The sequence below is a fragment of the Cervus canadensis genome, chromosome 32 (assembly GCF_019320065.1).
Source record: "Cervus canadensis isolate Bull #8, Minnesota chromosome 32, ASM1932006v1, whole genome shotgun sequence".
Taxonomy (NCBI): Eukaryota; Metazoa; Chordata; class Mammalia; order Artiodactyla; family Cervidae; genus Cervus; species Cervus canadensis.
The window spans coordinates 10194491-10212202 of record NC_057417.1 but is presented as its reverse complement, the minus strand read 5'-3'; the positions used below and the strand labels follow the sequence as shown (position 1 = coordinate 10212202).

The window sequence follows — 17712 nt, the reverse complement described above, 5'->3', positions numbered from 1 at the left end:
CGCGTTACATTCCTCGGGGAGATGAGGTGGTTGCCTTATTCAATTTAACCTCTAAAAACTCCTACCTGCTCATTCAAAATGAGTATTTATTGAGTGCCTGCTGTATGCCAGGTGCTGTGTTTGATCCTGAGATACAACAGCAAGGAAGACGAACACTGTCCCTGCCCCCCGGAGAACTCCAGCACAGTGCGGGGAAAGACATTAATAACCATGCAGATGAATATGAAATGAGGCTGGGAAGCAGAGACACATACTGCAACGAATATAAATAATACAAGGGCCTGGGCCTGTGGGAGGAGGAGTCAAGGAAGGCTTCCCTAAGAAGGATGTGCAGTCTGACAGATAAGAAGTCTGTCTACTTACAGACAGGGAATAGCATGTGCAAAGGCCCAGGACTGAGTGAGAAGTCAGAAGAGGTCACGTAAGGCCAGTAGAGCTAGAATGATAAATCTGATGGACGATAGGGGATGGTGGGGACTGGGGCCAAGTGGAGTTTACAGGAAGGGGAAGATATGTGGCACAAAATGGGCCTGGAGTAGGTTGTGGCCAGAAGACACAGGGCCTTCAGGGCCCTGTTATATATGCATATCGGTCTTCACTCTGAGTGATGGGAAACCACTGATGGTTTCAAGCTGAAGAATGACATGGTCTGTTGGTCTTTGGTCTTGATTAGCTTTGAACAGACATTTGGACTGACTTTCCATTCATGGAATATGGCCTACCTTTTGATAAATATTTAATGCGCTGAGAGCCCGGGCCAAGAGTACAGGACAGCGTGAAGTATGAGTTTTTCCACACACAGCTGAGCACAGGGGGGTTGCTATGCTAACACAGCATCCTGGAGGAGTGAAGATCATTTATGTCCTCACTGTAGGTGGGAGGAGGACGGATGGTGGGCTGGCGTTTCTGAAGGGATTTGTTCAGAGATACCAGGGCCTGGAGTAAAAGGCAGAGGAAAGGTAGAGAGAGCTTTCTACCTTTAGTGCCTGCGTCTGTGGTTTTCCTGTAAGGGGCAGTGAAAGGTGAGGGAGAGGGGTGGTAGGGACAGGACCCTTGGATGTGGAGGTGCCACCTGCAGCCTCTTCCCCCACTTTAGGACTGGGTAAGTCCAGACCACTGCTCAGTGTCTGGACCCACAGACCTGCTCTTCATGTTTGCCAACCTTGGCAAGGCTCCAGGATCCGTGTGGAGGGCTCAGGGCCCAATTAGTACAGTCTAACCACAGTATAACAGGGCTCTCACAGGGTCTCGGAACCAGTGTCTACCAGAGATTGCAACTTGTAGGCGATGTCCTTCCCTCCCCTAGGTGGCCATGGAGTGACCATGACCAGGCCCCTTAGTTCATGGGAACCTCTCAATGAGTGGACACCCCAAGACCTATCACTGAGTACAGAGAGCCCCTATTACTTAAGGACAGTCCTGTCCTGGATGATCCAACTAACCAGTCTCTGGGCACCCACAGAATGAAGTGGAGAGTGTCACGGGGATGCTCAACGAGGCGGAGGGCAAGGCCATCAAACTGGCCAAGGACGTGGCGTCCCTTGGGTCCCAGCTCCAGGACACCCAGGTGGGTATCAGGCCACGTCATCTGGAGGCACCTGGGGTACGGCCTTCACGGGGGTGGGCCCCTGGACTTCGGCGTGTCCTTTTTGTAGGAGCTGCTTCAAGAAGAAACCCGGCAGAAGCTCAACGTGTCCACCAAGCTGCGCCAGCTGGAGGACGAGAGGAACAGCCTGCAAGAGCAGCTGGACGAGGAGATGGAGGCCAAGCAGAACCTGGAGCGCCACATCTCCACCCTGAACATCCAGGTGCCCACGGCGTGTCTTTGCCCTGGAGGGTAGATCAGTGGCTCGGACAGTGGCACCGTTTTGCTTGACTCACTGGCTCCCCCTGCTGTTGAGTTCCTTCTGTGGTGCCATTTTTTTTTGCTTGGCTCACTAGCTCCCCCTGCTGGTGATTTTATTCAATGATGGTCATGGCTTCTCAGGGGCACGGGGGCTGGGACTCCTTTATCCCACCTCCTCTCACCCCACCCTGGACACTGCCATTTCAGCTCTCCGACTCGAAGAAGAAGCTGCAGGACTTTGCCAGCACCGTGGAATTCCTGGAAGAGGGCAAGAAGAAGTTCCAGAAGGAAATCGAAGGCCTGACCCAGCAGTACGAGGAGAAGGCAGCTGCTTATGACAAACTGGAAAAGACCAAGAACAGGCTTCAGCAGGAGCTGGACGACCTGGTCGTCGATTTGGACAACCAGCGACAACTGGTGTCCAACCTAGAGAAGAAGCAGAAGAAGTTTGATCAGGTGGGGCTGGAGGGCCCTCCCCTCCGCTCACAGACCCTGGCTGGGGGGTGAGGGTCTGGGTCTGCAGAACATCCGGCATTGCTGCTGCGTGTTTGGCAGCATCCAATCCTGGCTTTGCTGGGCGCGATGGAAGGCTGGCCAGCTTGGGTGAGGCTCCTCGAGGGGTCAGTGAGGACAGCGGCGAAGCCTCAGTGGCCGTGACTTCCCAGGTTCCACCGCCACCACAAGGGCCATCTAGAAACCCAGTCGTGCCTTGGGTTCTAGCCCTGATAAGGAATGAGGTTTACTGATTTTACTCACTCAGCGAGTATTTGTTGGGTGCCTACTGAGGATTCCCCTGGTGGCTCAGATGAAAAAGGATCTGCCTGGAATGCAGGCACCTGGGTTTGATCCCTGCCTGGGTCAGGAAGATTCTCAGGAGAAGGGAATGGCAACCCACTCCAGTATTCTTGCCTGGAGAATTCCATGGACAGAGGAGCCTGGCAGGCTCTAGTCCATGGGGTCGCAAAGGGTTGGACATGACTGAATGACTAACACTTCACTGACTTTATCACATGCTTATTTATGAGTGTATTACATCTCTCATTTGTATCTTATCTTTTAGATGCGTTTAAAAGCAGATTACAGACAACTGTACATCACCCTCTAGATACCTCCACACTGCATATAAACTAGGGTTCATTTTTCAAAATATTTTTTCTTCCCTTGAAGTAAAATCACATACAATGAAATACATAAATCTTAAGTGTACACTCACTGAGTTCTGATAAATGCATACACCTGTATGACCCAAACCCCTAAATATTACCAGCTCTTAATATGTGTTCCTCAGAGTCAGTAAATATGATTTGGTTTACATGTGACTCAGGATTTATTCCAAAAATCAATTTGGGGATGGAATTTTGGGATTCTTCTCTCCTCTACACAGCTTCTCTGTGCTGACAGCTTGTTCTTAGTGCTTCATATCTGCTGGTTCATCATCTGGTCCAGGGTCTGAGACTGCTGTATTATTTTCCTGTCACAAACAGTGGAGAGTTTTTGTGTTGACTGCTGTTGGGAGTCCCTGTTACTTGCCCATCTTGGCTGGACTCTGGCAGTCTGGGTTGTGGACGCTACAGTGAATACTGCTCTTTCTTTTTGTTGATATTTAGTTGCTCAGTTGTGTCCAACTCTTTCCGACCCCTTGCACTGTAGCCCACCAGGCTTTTCTGTCCATGGGATTTCCCAGGCAAGGGTACTGGAGTGGGTTGCCATTTCCTTCTCCAGGGGATCTCCCTGACCCAGGGATCCAACCCAAGTCTCCTGCATTGGCAGGAGGATTCTTTCCCACTGAGCCACCGGGGAAGCCCCTCTGTTTCTAAAGATGAGATTAACGTCAGAATGGGGTATTCTTGGAGCTGCTTCTCCAGGCAGAGGGTGTGTGCAGATCCATCCACATACTCACCATTTCCCTACTCATAGGGTACTTCTTTAAGGGAGTGACTGTGGCCATGAAACAAAAGAATAACTGGCCTCTGGCAGGATTGTCGCCCTGACCTTGGTCACGGCATGTTCTATCCAACATGGGCAGCATTAGTGATTTCTAAGCACAAAGATACGGTGAATGCTGGCTCTGCAGAGCTGACGCAGAAGTTGGCAAGCAGGACTATTATAAACTGTTTGCATAGATATGTGACCTCCTCCCGGCTGCACACAAGGATGAGTGTGGCTGCATACAAGCCTTCTTCTCCATGTTTGCAGTTAAATGCAGCCGACCCTGAGGCGTGCCTAGAGCTCACCTCAGGGTCTTTGGCTGTGTTGCAGTTGTTGGCTGAGGAGAAAAACATCTCTTCCAAATATGCGGATGAAAGGGACAGAGCCGAGGCAGAAGCCAGGGAAAAGGAAACCAAAGCCTTGTCGCTGGCGCGGGCCCTTGAGGAAGCCTTGGAAGCCAAAGAGGAGCTCGAGAGGACCAACAAGATGCTCAAAGCCGAGATGGAGGATCTGGTTAGCTCCAAGGACGACGTGGGCAAGAACGTAAGTGGCTCTTCATCGTCTTTGCTTGTCCATGTCCCCCTGCCCCTGACCCTCTCTGTTAGTTACCAGTCCACGGGCAAAGAAGGGGGCCCCACACCTCATTCATGGTAAGCAATAATCAGGAACTGAAGGGAGTCCCTCGGGCTGATGCAAAGAGGGGGCCTGGTTGGGAACAGCCTTTGGGGTCAGGGTCTGAGTCAAGGGTTCCAAGAGGAAGGCTGTGGTCTGAACTCCTGGTCACACATCCCGGGGGTATCAAAAGCCACCTCCTGGACCATGATGAGCTGCCCGTCACTGGGGGCTGCCCTTCACGACATCACCCCTCACGTCAAAGGTCCATGAGCTGGAGAAGTCCAAGCGGGCCCTGGAGACCCAGATGGAGGAGATGAAGACCCAGCTGGAGGAGCTGGAGGACGAGCTGCAGGCGACAGAAGACGCCAAGCTGAGGCTGGAGGTCAACATGCAGGCGCTTAAAGTGCAGTTTGAGCGAGACCTCCAGGCGCGGGATGAGCAGAACGAAGAGAAGCGGAGACAACTCCAGAGGCAGGTAAGCCGTAGAGGGGGGAGGGGGCCAGCCGCCATTCCTTCCTTCCGCCGCCGCTTCCTGGCTTCGGGGAGACTCTGACTTCTCACCTGCGACCCGGGGACGGGAAGCCCACCTTCGGTGGTGGTGCAAACCTGGGCCCTGGGGGAAGGGACCCGAGGGGCGGCCCTGCCCCGCAGCACACGTTTCTGGCCTCACCCAGCTCCACGAATACGAGACGGAACTGGAAGACGAGAGAAAGCAACGTGCCTTGGCGGTGGCGGCCAAGAAGAAGCTGGAAGGGGATCTGAAGGACCTGGAACTGCAGGCCGACTCAGCCGTCAAGGGGAGGGAGGAAGCCATCAAGCAGCTGCGAAAACTGCAGGTGGGTGACGCCCCGAGCGCCGGGGGGTGACGCCCCAAGTACCAGGGAGGTCGGGGCCACAGCCGTGGGAGGACGCAGCCTCCTCCTGTCGCTGGTGCCTGGTCACCTGGTGCTTTCCCACCACACTTTTGCTTTGGGGGCTGTTTCCTGCCCTGGGGGTGGAGGTGGCGAGGTCACCCTCCACCTGGTGACCTCCACCCTCCTCCCCAGGCGGAGCAGCTCAGCAACAGCCAAACACTATCCTCAGGTGTTTGGCTGCGGGCTTCCCTGGTGGCCCAGATGGTAAAGAATCTGCCTGTGTAATGCAGGTTCTATCCCTGGGTTGGGAAGATTCCCTGGAGAAGGGAATAGCAACCCACATCAGTATTCTTGCCTGCAGAATTCCATGGACAGAGGAGCCTGGCGGGGCTATACAGTCCATGGGCTTGCTATGAAGGGTCGGACACGACTGAGAGGCTAACACTCAGACCTCAGCACCATTTCTTAGGTCTGCGGAGCCCGTCCAGAGCGGTGCCCCCAGGCAGCCACATGCGGCCAAGGGCTTTGTGGTTAATAGTGGGAAAACCTAGGCTTCCTTGGTGGCTCAGACAGTCAAGAATCTGCCCACGATGTGGGAGACCCAGGTTCAATCCCTGGGTTGGGAAGATCCTCTGGAGGAGGAAATGGCAACCCACTCCAGTATTCTTGCCTGGAGAATCCCCTGGACAGAGGAGCTGGCAGGCTACAGTCCACGGGGTCGCGAGGAGTCGGACACGACTGAGTGACTAACACACACTCGGGCCGGCACAGAAAGGTAATCCGGGCTGCAGGACCCGGTAAGTACGGACTTCTTAGCTGGTCCTGCCTGTCCTCACGCAGGCTCAGATGAAGGACTTCCAGAGAGAGCTGGAAGACGCCCGCACCTCCCGGGACGAGATCTTTGCCACAGCCAAAGAGAATGAGAAGAAGGCCAAGAGCTTGGAGGCAGACCTCATGCAGCTACAGGAGGTAAAGGCTTCTCCGCACTGTGGGGGCCCTGACGGGGGGGGCCCTGGGCACCCCAGGCTCGGGTGCCCGCATTCAGCACCCCACAGGCGGGGGCCCTGTAGCACGGGCGTGGAAAGACACAGGGTTTTCTCGCTGACAGATCTGCAGGCCTCCCCCCAAGCTCAGAGGAGGCCACGCCATTTTCAAGGATGGCCGTGGAGACGGCCGGGGGCCTGCTGCTGGGAGTGGGGTGGATGCTTGGGTGCGGCTCAGCCCCTCCTGGCAGGCAACTGGTTTCCTTCCTCCCCACCTCCCACCGTCCAGGATCTAGCGGCGGCCGAGAGGGCTCGCAAGCAGGCAGACCTGGAGAAGGACGAACTGGCCGAGGAGCTGGCCAGCAGCGTGTCGGGAAGGTAGGAGCCGCCTGGGGAGAAAGGGGTCCCTAGGCTCACATGATGAGAGTCAGAGGAGGCTTCCTGGACCGCATGTTAAGGCTGAACATGTCAGCAAGATCAGCTGAGCTTGTGACAGGGGTCATGGGCTTTTCATATCCTATTTGGGGGTGTAGTCTGGTGGGGACGGGGCATATGGTGATGTCAGGGAGGAGGGAGCTGGTCTTCATCTCAGGCCTGGCTTTGCTGATACCAGCTAGCTCCCTGCTTCCCAGCTGTGTGAGTTTGCACAAGTTTAGAGACAGTTTGCACAAGTCTCTAAGCCTCTCTGAGTCTCGACTGTAAAAGAGGACGACCCCGAGGCATTGCTCCTCCAAGGGAGAGAGCTGTCTAGGCCTAGGGGAGGCTGGAGGTCCCAGGGCGGCTGCCTTTCCCTTAGGAACACGCTGCAGGATGAGAAGCGCCGCCTGGAGGCCCGCATCGCGCAGCTCGAGGAGGAGCTGGAGGAAGAGCAAGGCAACACGGAGGCCATGAGTGACCGCGTCCGGAAGGCCACGCAGCAGGTGGGGGCCGGGGCAGCCCAGATCTGCCCTGGGACGGGCCCCCGTCCCTGCACCAGCCGCCACACTGGCGCCGGACAGGCTCCTGTGTGCCAGGCCCGGGCGGGGAGGGGGGTGAACGAGGCAGGAGAGGAGGGACCCAGCACATCTGCTCCAGAGCGCCCACTCCCTCCTCTCCGGTCACCCCAGCACCCAGCCTGCAGGGCCTCCCGTGGTGGCTCCCTCCAGCAGACGAGGCTGGCCCATGAGGGCTTGGCAGGCTCCTTCCTGCCTTTTCTTTAGCCCCCACGTCCCGACAGTGAGCACCCCTCCACGATGGGCACTGGGGACCCGTCATGGAGCCAGAGTGGCACTGATGTGGCCTGGAAGGGCTGCCCCTGGGCTGAGCCTTGAAGGATGGCCGGGTGCCGGAGGGGAGGGAGGGGGCTTCCGGGTGCCCTCCACCTGGTGACCTCCAGCCTGGGTGCCGGAGGGGAGGGAGGGGGCTTCCGGGCGCCCTCCACCTGGTGACCTCCAGCCTCCACCCTCCTCCCCAGGCGGAGCAGCTCAGCAACGAGCTGGCCACGGAGCGCAGCGCGGCCCAGAAGAACGAGAACGCGCGGCAGCAGCTGGAGCGGCAGAACAAGGAGCTGCGGAGCAAGCTGCAGGAGATGGAGGGGGCGGTCAAGTCCAAGTTCAAGTCCACCATCGCGGCCCTGGAGGCCAAGATCGCACAGCTGGAGGAGCAGGTGGAGCAGGAGGCCAGGTACAGGGCGGGCATCGAGCAGCACCCCAGCGACCACCTGCTTGCCAGTGATCAGTGGGGGCGTGGAGGGGTAGGCCAGCCTCACTGGGCATCGGCTCCGGCTCAGAGGTCCCCGCGCGGCAGCTGTGCTGGGTGAACTGAGAGGACACGGGAAGGCGCTGTGCCCCGAGTGAGCCTCTGAGACACTAGCTGCTCTAAGCGGCCGGACTCCTCAGTGACATCAGCCGGGCTTCCCGGGAGCTCCCGGGACTTTGCCTAACCCGGGTCTGCAGGCTGTCATGTTAACGGGTGCACCAAACAGCCAGGTCCTCAGCCCCTTCGGCACCCACAGTCACGGGCAGGCTGCCTACTTACACACGGTCTCTGAGCTGAAAGTTCACGGCACATTCGTGACCTTCAGACAGGGTCTAGATCCTGACACTGTTTTTTGTGTGTGGCGACTTTATAGATGAGTCACGTGCCACAACAGTTCACCAATTTAAAGCATACGGCTCTGGGTATGTGTGCTCAGTCGCTCAGTCGTGTCCAACTCTTTGCAATCCCGTGGACTGTAGCCCGCCAGGTTCCTCTGCCCGTGGAATCCTCTAGACAAGAATACTGGAGTGGGTAGCCATTCCCTTCTCCAGGGGACCTCCCCAACCCAGGGATCGAGTCCAGGTCTCCCGCACTGCAGGCAGATTCTTTACCATCTGAGCCGCCAGTGCAGTTCAGTGGCTCTCGTACAATTCATCGGCACACATTCACTACAGTCAACTCTGGCACATTAAGAAGAACCAGTAAAAAAAAAAAAAAAAAGAGAAGAACCAGTAAGAAGCCCTGTATCCTTAGCCATCACCCTCTATTTCGCATCCCCGGCTCCAGGCAACCACTCATCGACTTTCTGTCTCTATTGTCTATTCTGGACATTTCACAAAGTGGGAGCATACAACACAGGGCCCCTTGTTAAGACTGGCTTTCTTTCACTGAGCATGTTTCCAAGGTTCTCCCACACTGTGGCCAGGGTCAGCACGTCATTCCTTTTCATGGACGAATACTGTTCTCAGAATGAGCTCTGATTCGGGCTCAGGAAAAGTGCCCACGTGGGGACTTCCCTGGTGGCCCAGTGGTTAAGACTCTGTGCTCCCGATGAAGGAGGGGGCAAGGGTTTGATCCCAGGTCAGAGAACTAGATCCCACATGCCACAGCTAAGACCCAGTGCAGTCAAATAAATAAATAATTTAATAAAAAAAAGAAAAGTGCCCACGTGGGTGATGCTGGTCGGGTTCACGCACTGGCCGCAGGGAGGGCCTCCCCATCTGAACCTTCCCTGCTTGCCCTGTGTGCGCAGAGAGAAACAGGCGGCCGCCAAGTCACTGAAGCAGAAGGACAAGAAGCTGAAGGAGGCCCTGCTGCAGGTGGAGGATGAGCGCAAGATGGCAGAGCAGTACAAGGAACAGGTAACTGCGCCCCGGCCCCCCGCCCAGCCCCGCAGGCCCCGCCACGCACCCGCCTGACCCTCGGGCCGCTCCTTCCCAGGCCGAGAAAGGAAACGTGAGGGTCAGGCAACTCAAGAGGCAGCTGGAGGAGGCGGAGGAGGAGTCCCAGCGCATCAACGCCAACCGCAGGAAGCTGCAGCGCGAGCTGGATGAGGCCACGGAGAGCAACGAGGCCATGGGCCGCGAGGTGACAGCGCTCAAGAGCAAGCTCAGGTGAGGCACCGGCGCCCGGGGGCCTGGGGTTGTGGGCTGGGCGCGCGGGGTGGCCTGGGACACCCACAGTGGCTCAGGGGCCCTCTCCCCAGAGCCGCTCAGCTCATCCTGTTTGCAGCACCAGCTGTAGGCAGCACCAGCCTGTGCTGGATGTGGGCGGGGCTCAGGTCACAGGGGCTGTGCCTCTGAGCGGCTCCCCTTCCGTTCCAACCACCAGTCCCTTCCCGTCCTCCTGGCGAGGAGCAGGAGAACCAGGTGTTGTCTCCCTGTCTCCTGAGACCCTTCTTCTCTGTGTCAGGACATCAGCAGACTCCCTTCTCTCTTCCCCTCTCTTCTGCACTTTCTCTTCCCCGCTCTTCCTAACTCAGGGTTTCTCCGCCCGATTGCCATCCAGGGCTGAACAACTCTTTGTTTATCATGGGTTTCCCTGGTAGCTCAGATGGTAGAGAATCTGCTTGCAAAACAGGAGACCCAGGTTTGATCCCTGGGTTGGGAAGATCCCCTGGAGAAGGGCGGGGCAACCCTCTCCGGTATTCTTGCCTGGAAAATCCCATGGACAGAGGAGCCTGGTGGGCTACAGTCAGTCCAGGGGGTCGCAAAGAGTCGGACGTGACTGAGCGACTGTCATGGGCTGGCCTGTGCCCGGCAGGATGCTGAGCAGCACCCTGGCATCCACAAGCTAGACGCGGTGGCATGTCCCCTGATGTCCCTGGGGGTGCCGAGCCCCTCTGCCCTAAGTGGGCGGGGTGGTTTTCTCACCCACCCCTGAACCTCTGGGCCTGAAGGCAGTAGGTGCTCCCTGCTCCCCAGGGCTCCTTCCAGCCCTGGTCCACCTGGTTCCCTGAAAGGCCTAGCTCCACGCTTTCCGTGTCATCCATCCACACCCTGCTCCACACCCTGCAGGCGGGTGATCCAGCCTCAAGTCCAGGACATTCTGTCCTCCAGGGCCCTCCCATTCGCCTGCACTCCTGCTAACTCTCAGCCCTAACCTGACCATCAGGCATCACATCAGCCCACCACCACCTTGCTTCAGCTCTCCCCTCTGTCTCCACCGGGGTCTTGCACCCCTCGGCTCATCCTCTTGCAGCCCCACCAACTCCACGGTTTCGATCAGCTTCTCCTAACATCCTTCACACTCTGGTCCCTCTTCCTGCTGTGCTGGGCTCACCTGGTTAAAATACAACCCAAATGAAACCCAACTGCCAACCTTCTGCAGCTCAAAGCAGTGTGAGAAAGCCAACAGGAGCGCTGCCACTTCCACTGAGAAACGTGCCATTGAGATGCCAAGCTGACCCCACTTAGTGCTGCTAGGACTTTCCCTTCCCCGGTCCCTCTACCCCTCACCCCTCCTCTCAGCCTCCCCTCCCCCAGCCTCACCCCTCCCCCACATCTCACCCGCCCCTCCCCATCCTTCCGCCTCCCCTCCCCCACCTCTCACCCCTCCCCTCCCCAGCCTCACCCCTCCTCCACCCTCTCCCCTCCCCCACCCTCTCCCCAGCCCTCACCTCTCACCCCTCCCCTCCCCACCCTCTCACCCCTCCCCTCGCCTCCCCCCTCCCCCACCCTCTCACCCCTGCCCTCTCCCCTCAACCCTCCCTCACCCTCTCACTCCCACTTGGGCATTTGCTTTTCACCCTCCCTGAACTTACTACCTCTGCCATCCTCAGTCTCTGCTGATGATTTTGCTTCCTATTTAACTGAAAAATGGAAACCATCATGAAGTATAAACAAGCCCCCACTTCTCCATACCTCCATACATCCGTGCTCATTTCCTCTACTTTTCCCCCCATTTCTGTGCTCAACTGTCCAGCACCAACTGAGGTCAACCCCACCACTAGACCCCTTACCCTTTTGTTTAACCAAGGATGTTGCTCCTGAAAGTCTTACCCTTCTTTCCTGTAATATATTCTCTCTCGCTGAGTCGCTCCATCAGCCGAACAAACCCAACCCCACTTCCCTGCAGCCTGTCACCATAAAACTCCCAGTTCAGCAGCATGCGTTACGTACAGCTCCTCATGGGCCTCTCGCGTCCATACTGGCCTATTATAGTCCGTTCTCAACACAGAAATGGTGTGGGATCATGCCCCTCCTATGTCTGGAGCCCTCCATGGGCTCCCATCTCGCTCAAAGTAACATCTTGACAACGGTTAGGTCCACTAGGTCCTGCACGATCTCTGTCTTCTGCCTCCTAAAGTACCCCTCCACCTCTTCATCTTCTGCCTCGGGGCCCTTGCACTGGCTGCTGTCTTTGCCTGGAATGCTCTTCCTCCAGCTCATTGCAATAGCTGCCCCCTCCTTCCCTTCCTTCAGGTGTTTACTCATCCATGTGATCAGAACTTCCTGCCTCACTCCCTGCCATTCTCTTCTCTCTTGGCCACCTATCATCGTGGAATTTGTTATTCTTTTACTTATCTCATATACAGTCTGTCCTCACTCTTGGCCTGCAAGGCCATAAACACAGAGGCTGTGTCTGCTTATTCATCCCCAGTGTCTGGGCACAGAATAAACCTTCAGTCACTGAGTCAGAGATGATGTTTCTCCAACCTCAGCCATTCTCACACCACCTTTCCCATTTTGCCTTAGTCTCTTACCATCTGTACTTTTGTTGACTTGATACTTGCTTTGAAATTTACTGTGTAAATCATACATGTGTCTATTGACAAATGAAACCTACCTCCCCTGTGTTGTTAAAACAGGGTCCATTGCATCAACAGGTCACAATCAAGTTAAACACAGTGAAAACAAAACAACAGTGAGTTCTAGCTATCGTGGCCACAAACTGATGACTGTGACCCGAAGGCCGACTTCTCACTAAAAAGACAATGACAAAAAATGACATTAGCACCAAACAGACTCTCTGACATAATCAGATGTATTTAAAGAGTGGAAAGGGGAATCCCTTTCTCACGGTGCAATTCAGCAATCCAAGGGCATGCCTGAGAACCCTCTGAAATCACCTGGCATCTCAGCTCCAGACTCTGAGAACCACTCTAGCAGACAAGGGGAAGCCTGAACCCCTGTCAGGAGAGGGTAGTGAGCAGCTGGCTCGGAGTGCGGGCATTCAGGAAGGAGCACCCTGCCCGTGCAAGGTGACGGACGGGTGGTGTGTCCCCACTGCTGGAACCCCCAGAACCCTCTCTGCTGCTGACTGGACGCTGCCCTTCCGTGGACGTGGGCTGAGCAGTGGGGGCACAGTCAGCCATCCCAGCTCTCTTACCATTTTGTTGTCCCTGTCCCTTTCTTGGGACTGATGTCTTTTTTTTTTTTAATTTTTAAAATCTTTTGGCTGCACTTCGAGGCTTGTGAGCTCTTAGTTCCCGGACCAGGGATTGAACCCAGTCCTCGGCAGTGAGAGCTCAAAGTGCCAACTAGACCGCCAGGGAATTCCTGGGACCGGTCATTCGTACAGCACAAGCCGACCATCCCTTTTGGAATCTGCCCCAGATAACTGACCCTTCTCTGGGCCGCACAGGCCGGTATTAGACCACCCACTTTCCTACAGTTAACATAAGCATACACATACATATGGGTGGAAGGCAGCTCCCACCTTTTCTGCCTTCTCTGAGTCCTCCAAACGTGCAAAAACCCAAGATCAAGCATGAGGGCTGTGAGTGAGGTTCGCAAGGCTAGCCAGCTCCTCAATGAGCAAGGAATTACAACGCACATTTCACACGATTTTACCAGCCAGATACATCGCACCACGAGCCCTCATTAGAGCCTGACCAACGCACCCATCCCTCTGCAGACTGCCAGGCATCTCCACGTGAGCCGCCCAGGTGCCCGCCTCTACCTTCTGGCTATGGGCATGAGGCAGTGGAGACAGCCGCGGTAATGAAGCACAGGCTGCTGCAGGCTCCTTGCCCGGAGCTGTTCAGGTTCTGGTCTCACAAGGATCTTCTGGCCTCGCTTACTCAGATTCCTTTACCTCCCAGAAGAGAAATGCAGAATGGGAGGGAGCCATGAAGCCTGCATTCTTTAAGCTCCGAGGGACAGAAAGTTGCTTTTTAATTGGAAAAAAACCAACCACTCGTCCTTTTGTGCGCCAGCTTCCCTGAGTGCTTGGCGGCTGCAGGCGCCCCGCTGTAAGGGTCCTTAAAAGTGGCTTTAACTACTGAATTGAAGCAAACGCCTTTAATGATTAAACTTGCACCGGAACAGGAGGATGGTAACCACCGGGGCCTCTCTCTCTCTGTTTCAGAGGCCCCCTCCCCCAGGAAGCTCCGCAATGACTCACCAGGTATCATGCCTGCAGCTTCGCGGCTCGTGTGTGCGTGTGTGGCTCCAGGTTCCCCTTTCCTTCCTGCCAACGCGTCCCCCGTCTCCCCCCCCCCCTTTTGGGGCCCTCCCAAATCTCTGAGATGTCTACAAAGTCCGAAGGCTTAGGGATCTGAGGTTCAGAACGGTCTTTCATCAAAAGCAGGATGCACCCAAGACGACCTCTTCACAAAGTCTCCTCCTTCCTCCCGCTTGGGCGTTTGACGTGGCGCTGATGTGGCCTGTCACACCGCGTGCTGACAAGTTTAGAGGCTGTCTCGCGTGGCTTGGAGGGTTCTTACCCGGGTGAGGCCACGGCTGGGCCGTGCCCCCTCGTCCGGCTCAGGCACCTCACTGAGCGGAGGCACCAGCACCACCGTCCGGGTACCTTCCTAGAGAACGGCTGCCATCGGCTGGTCTGGTTCACAGGTCGGAGTTAGCCAAGCACAGGGTCGTGGTGGCCCCCAGCCACAGGCCCCCCGGGCTGGGGTTTCCACACACGCGTGCGGGCGAACGAGCTCTCATCCCGACGTCTCACCCTCACTAGGGCTGCGTGGGGCTTCAGCGAGGCCGGCCGCTAACCGCATCTTGAGCGCACGAGGGCCGGGTCCGGCCGAGTCTTTCCCAGAGGCCTCCCGGGCACGTGTTCACAGACCAGGGACTGACACCCACAACTCGGGGGGTGCACGGGGCCGTCACAAGACAGGGCCCAGAGGCCTCGGCTTCTCTGGGATTCTAACAACGTCTTCACAAGTGCAGTTGGGCCCCAGGGCCTGGCTTCCCCCTCATCTTCTTTGAGGCCCAGCCAGCCCTGCCTTCTGTCCGTCTTCTCTCCTGGAGAAATCTTGGCTTTGCTGTCACTGGAGCAAATACTTTGCTGTCGCTTTAAATACTTAAAGCTGGAGGAGGTATCGGCAGGAGCTTTAGGTGGGAGCGTCACGCCTCTGGGGCACTGCTCTTGAGCAGCTCTCCTGCCAGCCCGTCTGAATCGCGGGATAAGCTGGGTCCCAGGCTTGGCTGCGTAGGCCCCATCGGTTGATGGAACCTGAGTCCTTGTAGGGTAGCAGAGCCTACAGGCTCATGCTCAGTCCTGGGATGCCAGCAGTGCCTGACATATGTTCCTGAGTCCGTGAACAGAACCCAAATTCTCCAGGATCAGACTCTTCAAGCAAATTTTTAGAGGAGTCCCTTGTTCCTTTGGCAGAGATAGCTAGTTATCAACCTTTGCCTAGGATATGAGGCCTGTTCCTTCAAGCGAGGCTCCTGAACCAAAACAGATCAGCTTCAGGCCTGGTGCCCACACAGGGGCAGTTCCAGGGACCCAGCATGATTTACTTAAGTCAAAGGAGCATATTGATCAAACTCCTCTAATTAGCAAATGTGGGCTTCCCAGGTGGCGCTAGTGGTAAAGAACCTGCGTGCCAATGCAGGAGATGTAAGAGACTCATGTTCCATCCCTGGGTCAGGAAGATCCCCTGGAGGAGGGCACGGCAACCCACTCCAGTATTCTTGCCTGGAGAATCCCCATGGTCTGAGGAGCCTGGTGGCTTACATTTCACGGGCTCGCAAAAGAGTCGGACACGACTAAAGCAACTTAGCACACAGGCCGTTAGCAAGTGCAGGCTCTTCTGAGAGGCCAAGGGAAACCGAGGCACCGTTTCCCAGCCCATCCCATCCAGTGTTGAACCTGGAAGGTTAGATGCGGAGGAGAAAGCTGTGTGGACGACTGCTGAGACCTGCATGCCGAGAACACACTGCTAATGAGGAAGAGATTTTTTAAAGGTCACCTCCAGGGAGGGAGCGATATAAAGTTACTTTCAAAGGAGCTGGAGACCTAGAAGCTTCCTCTGATGGGAGGAAGGCTGCCCTGAGTCTTCAGTTGGCAGTGTCTACCACTTTAAGTATTTATTCCTGATCGCTGTCCCCTTGGGAAGTACCATCTGCCATACCCAATGGGCTTTACCAGCCTGGTTCCTCCCACCCTTGGACCCCAGATGGCTTGTGCTGGGAAGCCTGTCAGCGATCAGGACTCTCTGGGCCTTGCTTCTGCCTCCTGTCTTACCTGTCTGAGTCGCCCCCTGTGACTAAAGAATCGACGGGCTGGGCTCACCCTCGCGACTTTCCTTTGTCCAGCCTTTGTGTGGTGAAGTGGATCGTTTTTTGTTGCAAAAGTCTGCTTTCTTCTTAGACATCCTAAAATGAGTTGAGACCGGTCAAATGGGGTCAGGTGGCCAGAGCTCAACATATAACATTATTTGTTGTGGTCGCTGAAAAGAAGGCAAACATTCCTTCCAAATGGTGGAGGTTAAGAGCAGGCGGGTCTGACTTTTCCTCCTCCTGCCTGTCCCCCGCCTTCTTACACAAAGCCTCCCTGCCAGTGACCAGGGTGGGCCCTGGTGGGAACAGGGCATCCAGCAGGACAAACAAGAGGTGATGGGAGTGGGAAAGAGAGAGAGAAAGGCACGTCCCACCAGTTAGAGCTAAAAAACACCTTAGATTAACGGGTCTAATGTTTTTCTGACAAATATGCACTGAGCACCTGTCCTCTGCCTTGCACGGTGCCTGCCATGGTGAGCACAAAACAGACGAGATCCCTGCCCTGGGGGAACTCAGTCCAAGAATTCTGCTCCACGGAAGCAGGGTGTGTCGGTGCCTTTAACCAGACAGCATTCTTCTGGCGACCACACAGGGACCTCCTTCCCTCTCAAGGCTGCCCTTGGTGGTCACGCTCACTTTCCTCCAATTCAAAACACCTAACCCCCTCCCCGCTTTTCCTTCTGCAAAAGAGGAGGTGCGGACACAACAGTTCCCCCTCATCCTGGCCCCAGAGGGTAGGAATAATCCCACGCGGGGCATCACCCCACTTACCTCTTCCCCTTCTTTTCTAAATACAAGTCCACAGCTGACCAGAAGCCGGTGGGTCAGCAACTGACCAAGCCAGACATTTTTTAAAAGCAGATAGTCCTGCATTGAAAAACCTATTCTGCCCCCATTGCAGCTGATTAAATGCACCCATACCTCTAGACGGTTCAGGATTTGTTCACTTCCACCTGAATATATTTGCGTCTCATTTGTTCCAAGTCTCTGTTTGGTCTTTGCTCAGTCTGAAAACCTCCTCCAACCTCGAGACGATTTCTGTACTAAACAAACGTATGTCTTTAACCCACAGGCGAGGGAACGAGACCTCTTTCGTTCCCACAAGAAGGTCTGGAGGACGTAGAGTTATTGAGAACGCAGACGGTTCTGAGGAGGAAATGGACGCTCGCGATGCCGACTTCAACGGAACCAAAGCCAGTGAATGAATGACTTGCTCAAAACGGGACAGAACCAAACCCAGTGGACTTTGCTTAGCACCGTCTAAATCCATTTTCAAACTCCAAACATCACAGACACCCCTCACGATGAATATAAACACCGCCCTGCATTCAGGGCATCATCTTAAGTTTGGAACGAGGTACCAAAGGCGAAAAATCCAACAGGTGACACAGACACACCCATCCTCTCTGCCAAGAACTGTGCAGAGATTTTTTGAATTTTTAGAAAAATATATCCACAGTAACTAATCACTGGCAACTTAATTTACATGAAACGGGGAGAAAGTTACCACCAAGATGGGTGCCCCTGCCCCTACTCCCCAACTTTCCTGCCTGTGGACCCTTCCATCGTCCTTGGCTGGGGGCGGGGGCCGGTTTGAGAATTCCTCTTCCCTCCGGTTCCCACATGTCAGACGCACACAGTTCACTGAGACGAAGCGCCTTCTGTAGTCACGTGAGTTACAAAGGAGACGCCGCGCAAAGGCTAAGAGCAGGAAATTCACACTGTTTTATATGCACTGACTGTACTTAAAGACACCCTCACTAATAAAAGGTTATAAATCACTA

At 55.6% G+C, this 17712-nt stretch overlaps 1 protein-coding gene across 5 annotated transcripts in view; it reads left to right on the top strand.

Moving 5' to 3' along the window:
- Positions 1-17712, top strand: part of MYH11 (myosin heavy chain 11) — a 126151-nt gene extending 108439 nt beyond the window's left edge. For 3 of the 5 annotated variants that reach the window (XM_043456598.1, XM_043456599.1, XM_043456597.1), the window contains 13 exons: positions 1463-1567; positions 1656-1808; positions 2054-2302; positions 4106-4318; positions 4653-4865; positions 5065-5226; positions 6085-6213; positions 6517-6605; positions 7024-7147; positions 7681-7889; positions 9217-9325; positions 9405-9577; positions 17001-17712. In XM_043456598.1, coding sequence (XP_043312533.1) covers positions 1463-1567; positions 1656-1808; positions 2054-2302; positions 4106-4318; positions 4653-4865; positions 5065-5226; positions 6085-6213; positions 6517-6605; positions 7024-7147; positions 7681-7889; positions 9217-9325; positions 9405-9577; positions 17001-17133 — 2061 coding nt within the window. In that variant the 3' untranslated portion in view covers positions 17134-17712. Of the gene's footprint in view, positions 1-1462; positions 1568-1655; positions 1809-2053; positions 2303-4105; positions 4319-4652; positions 4866-5064; positions 5227-6084; positions 6214-6516; positions 6606-7023; positions 7148-7680; positions 7890-9216; positions 9326-9404; positions 9578-13775; positions 13815-17000 lie in introns of all 5 variants that reach the window. The other 2 variants (XM_043456601.1, XM_043456600.1) reach the window with 1 other exon arrangement.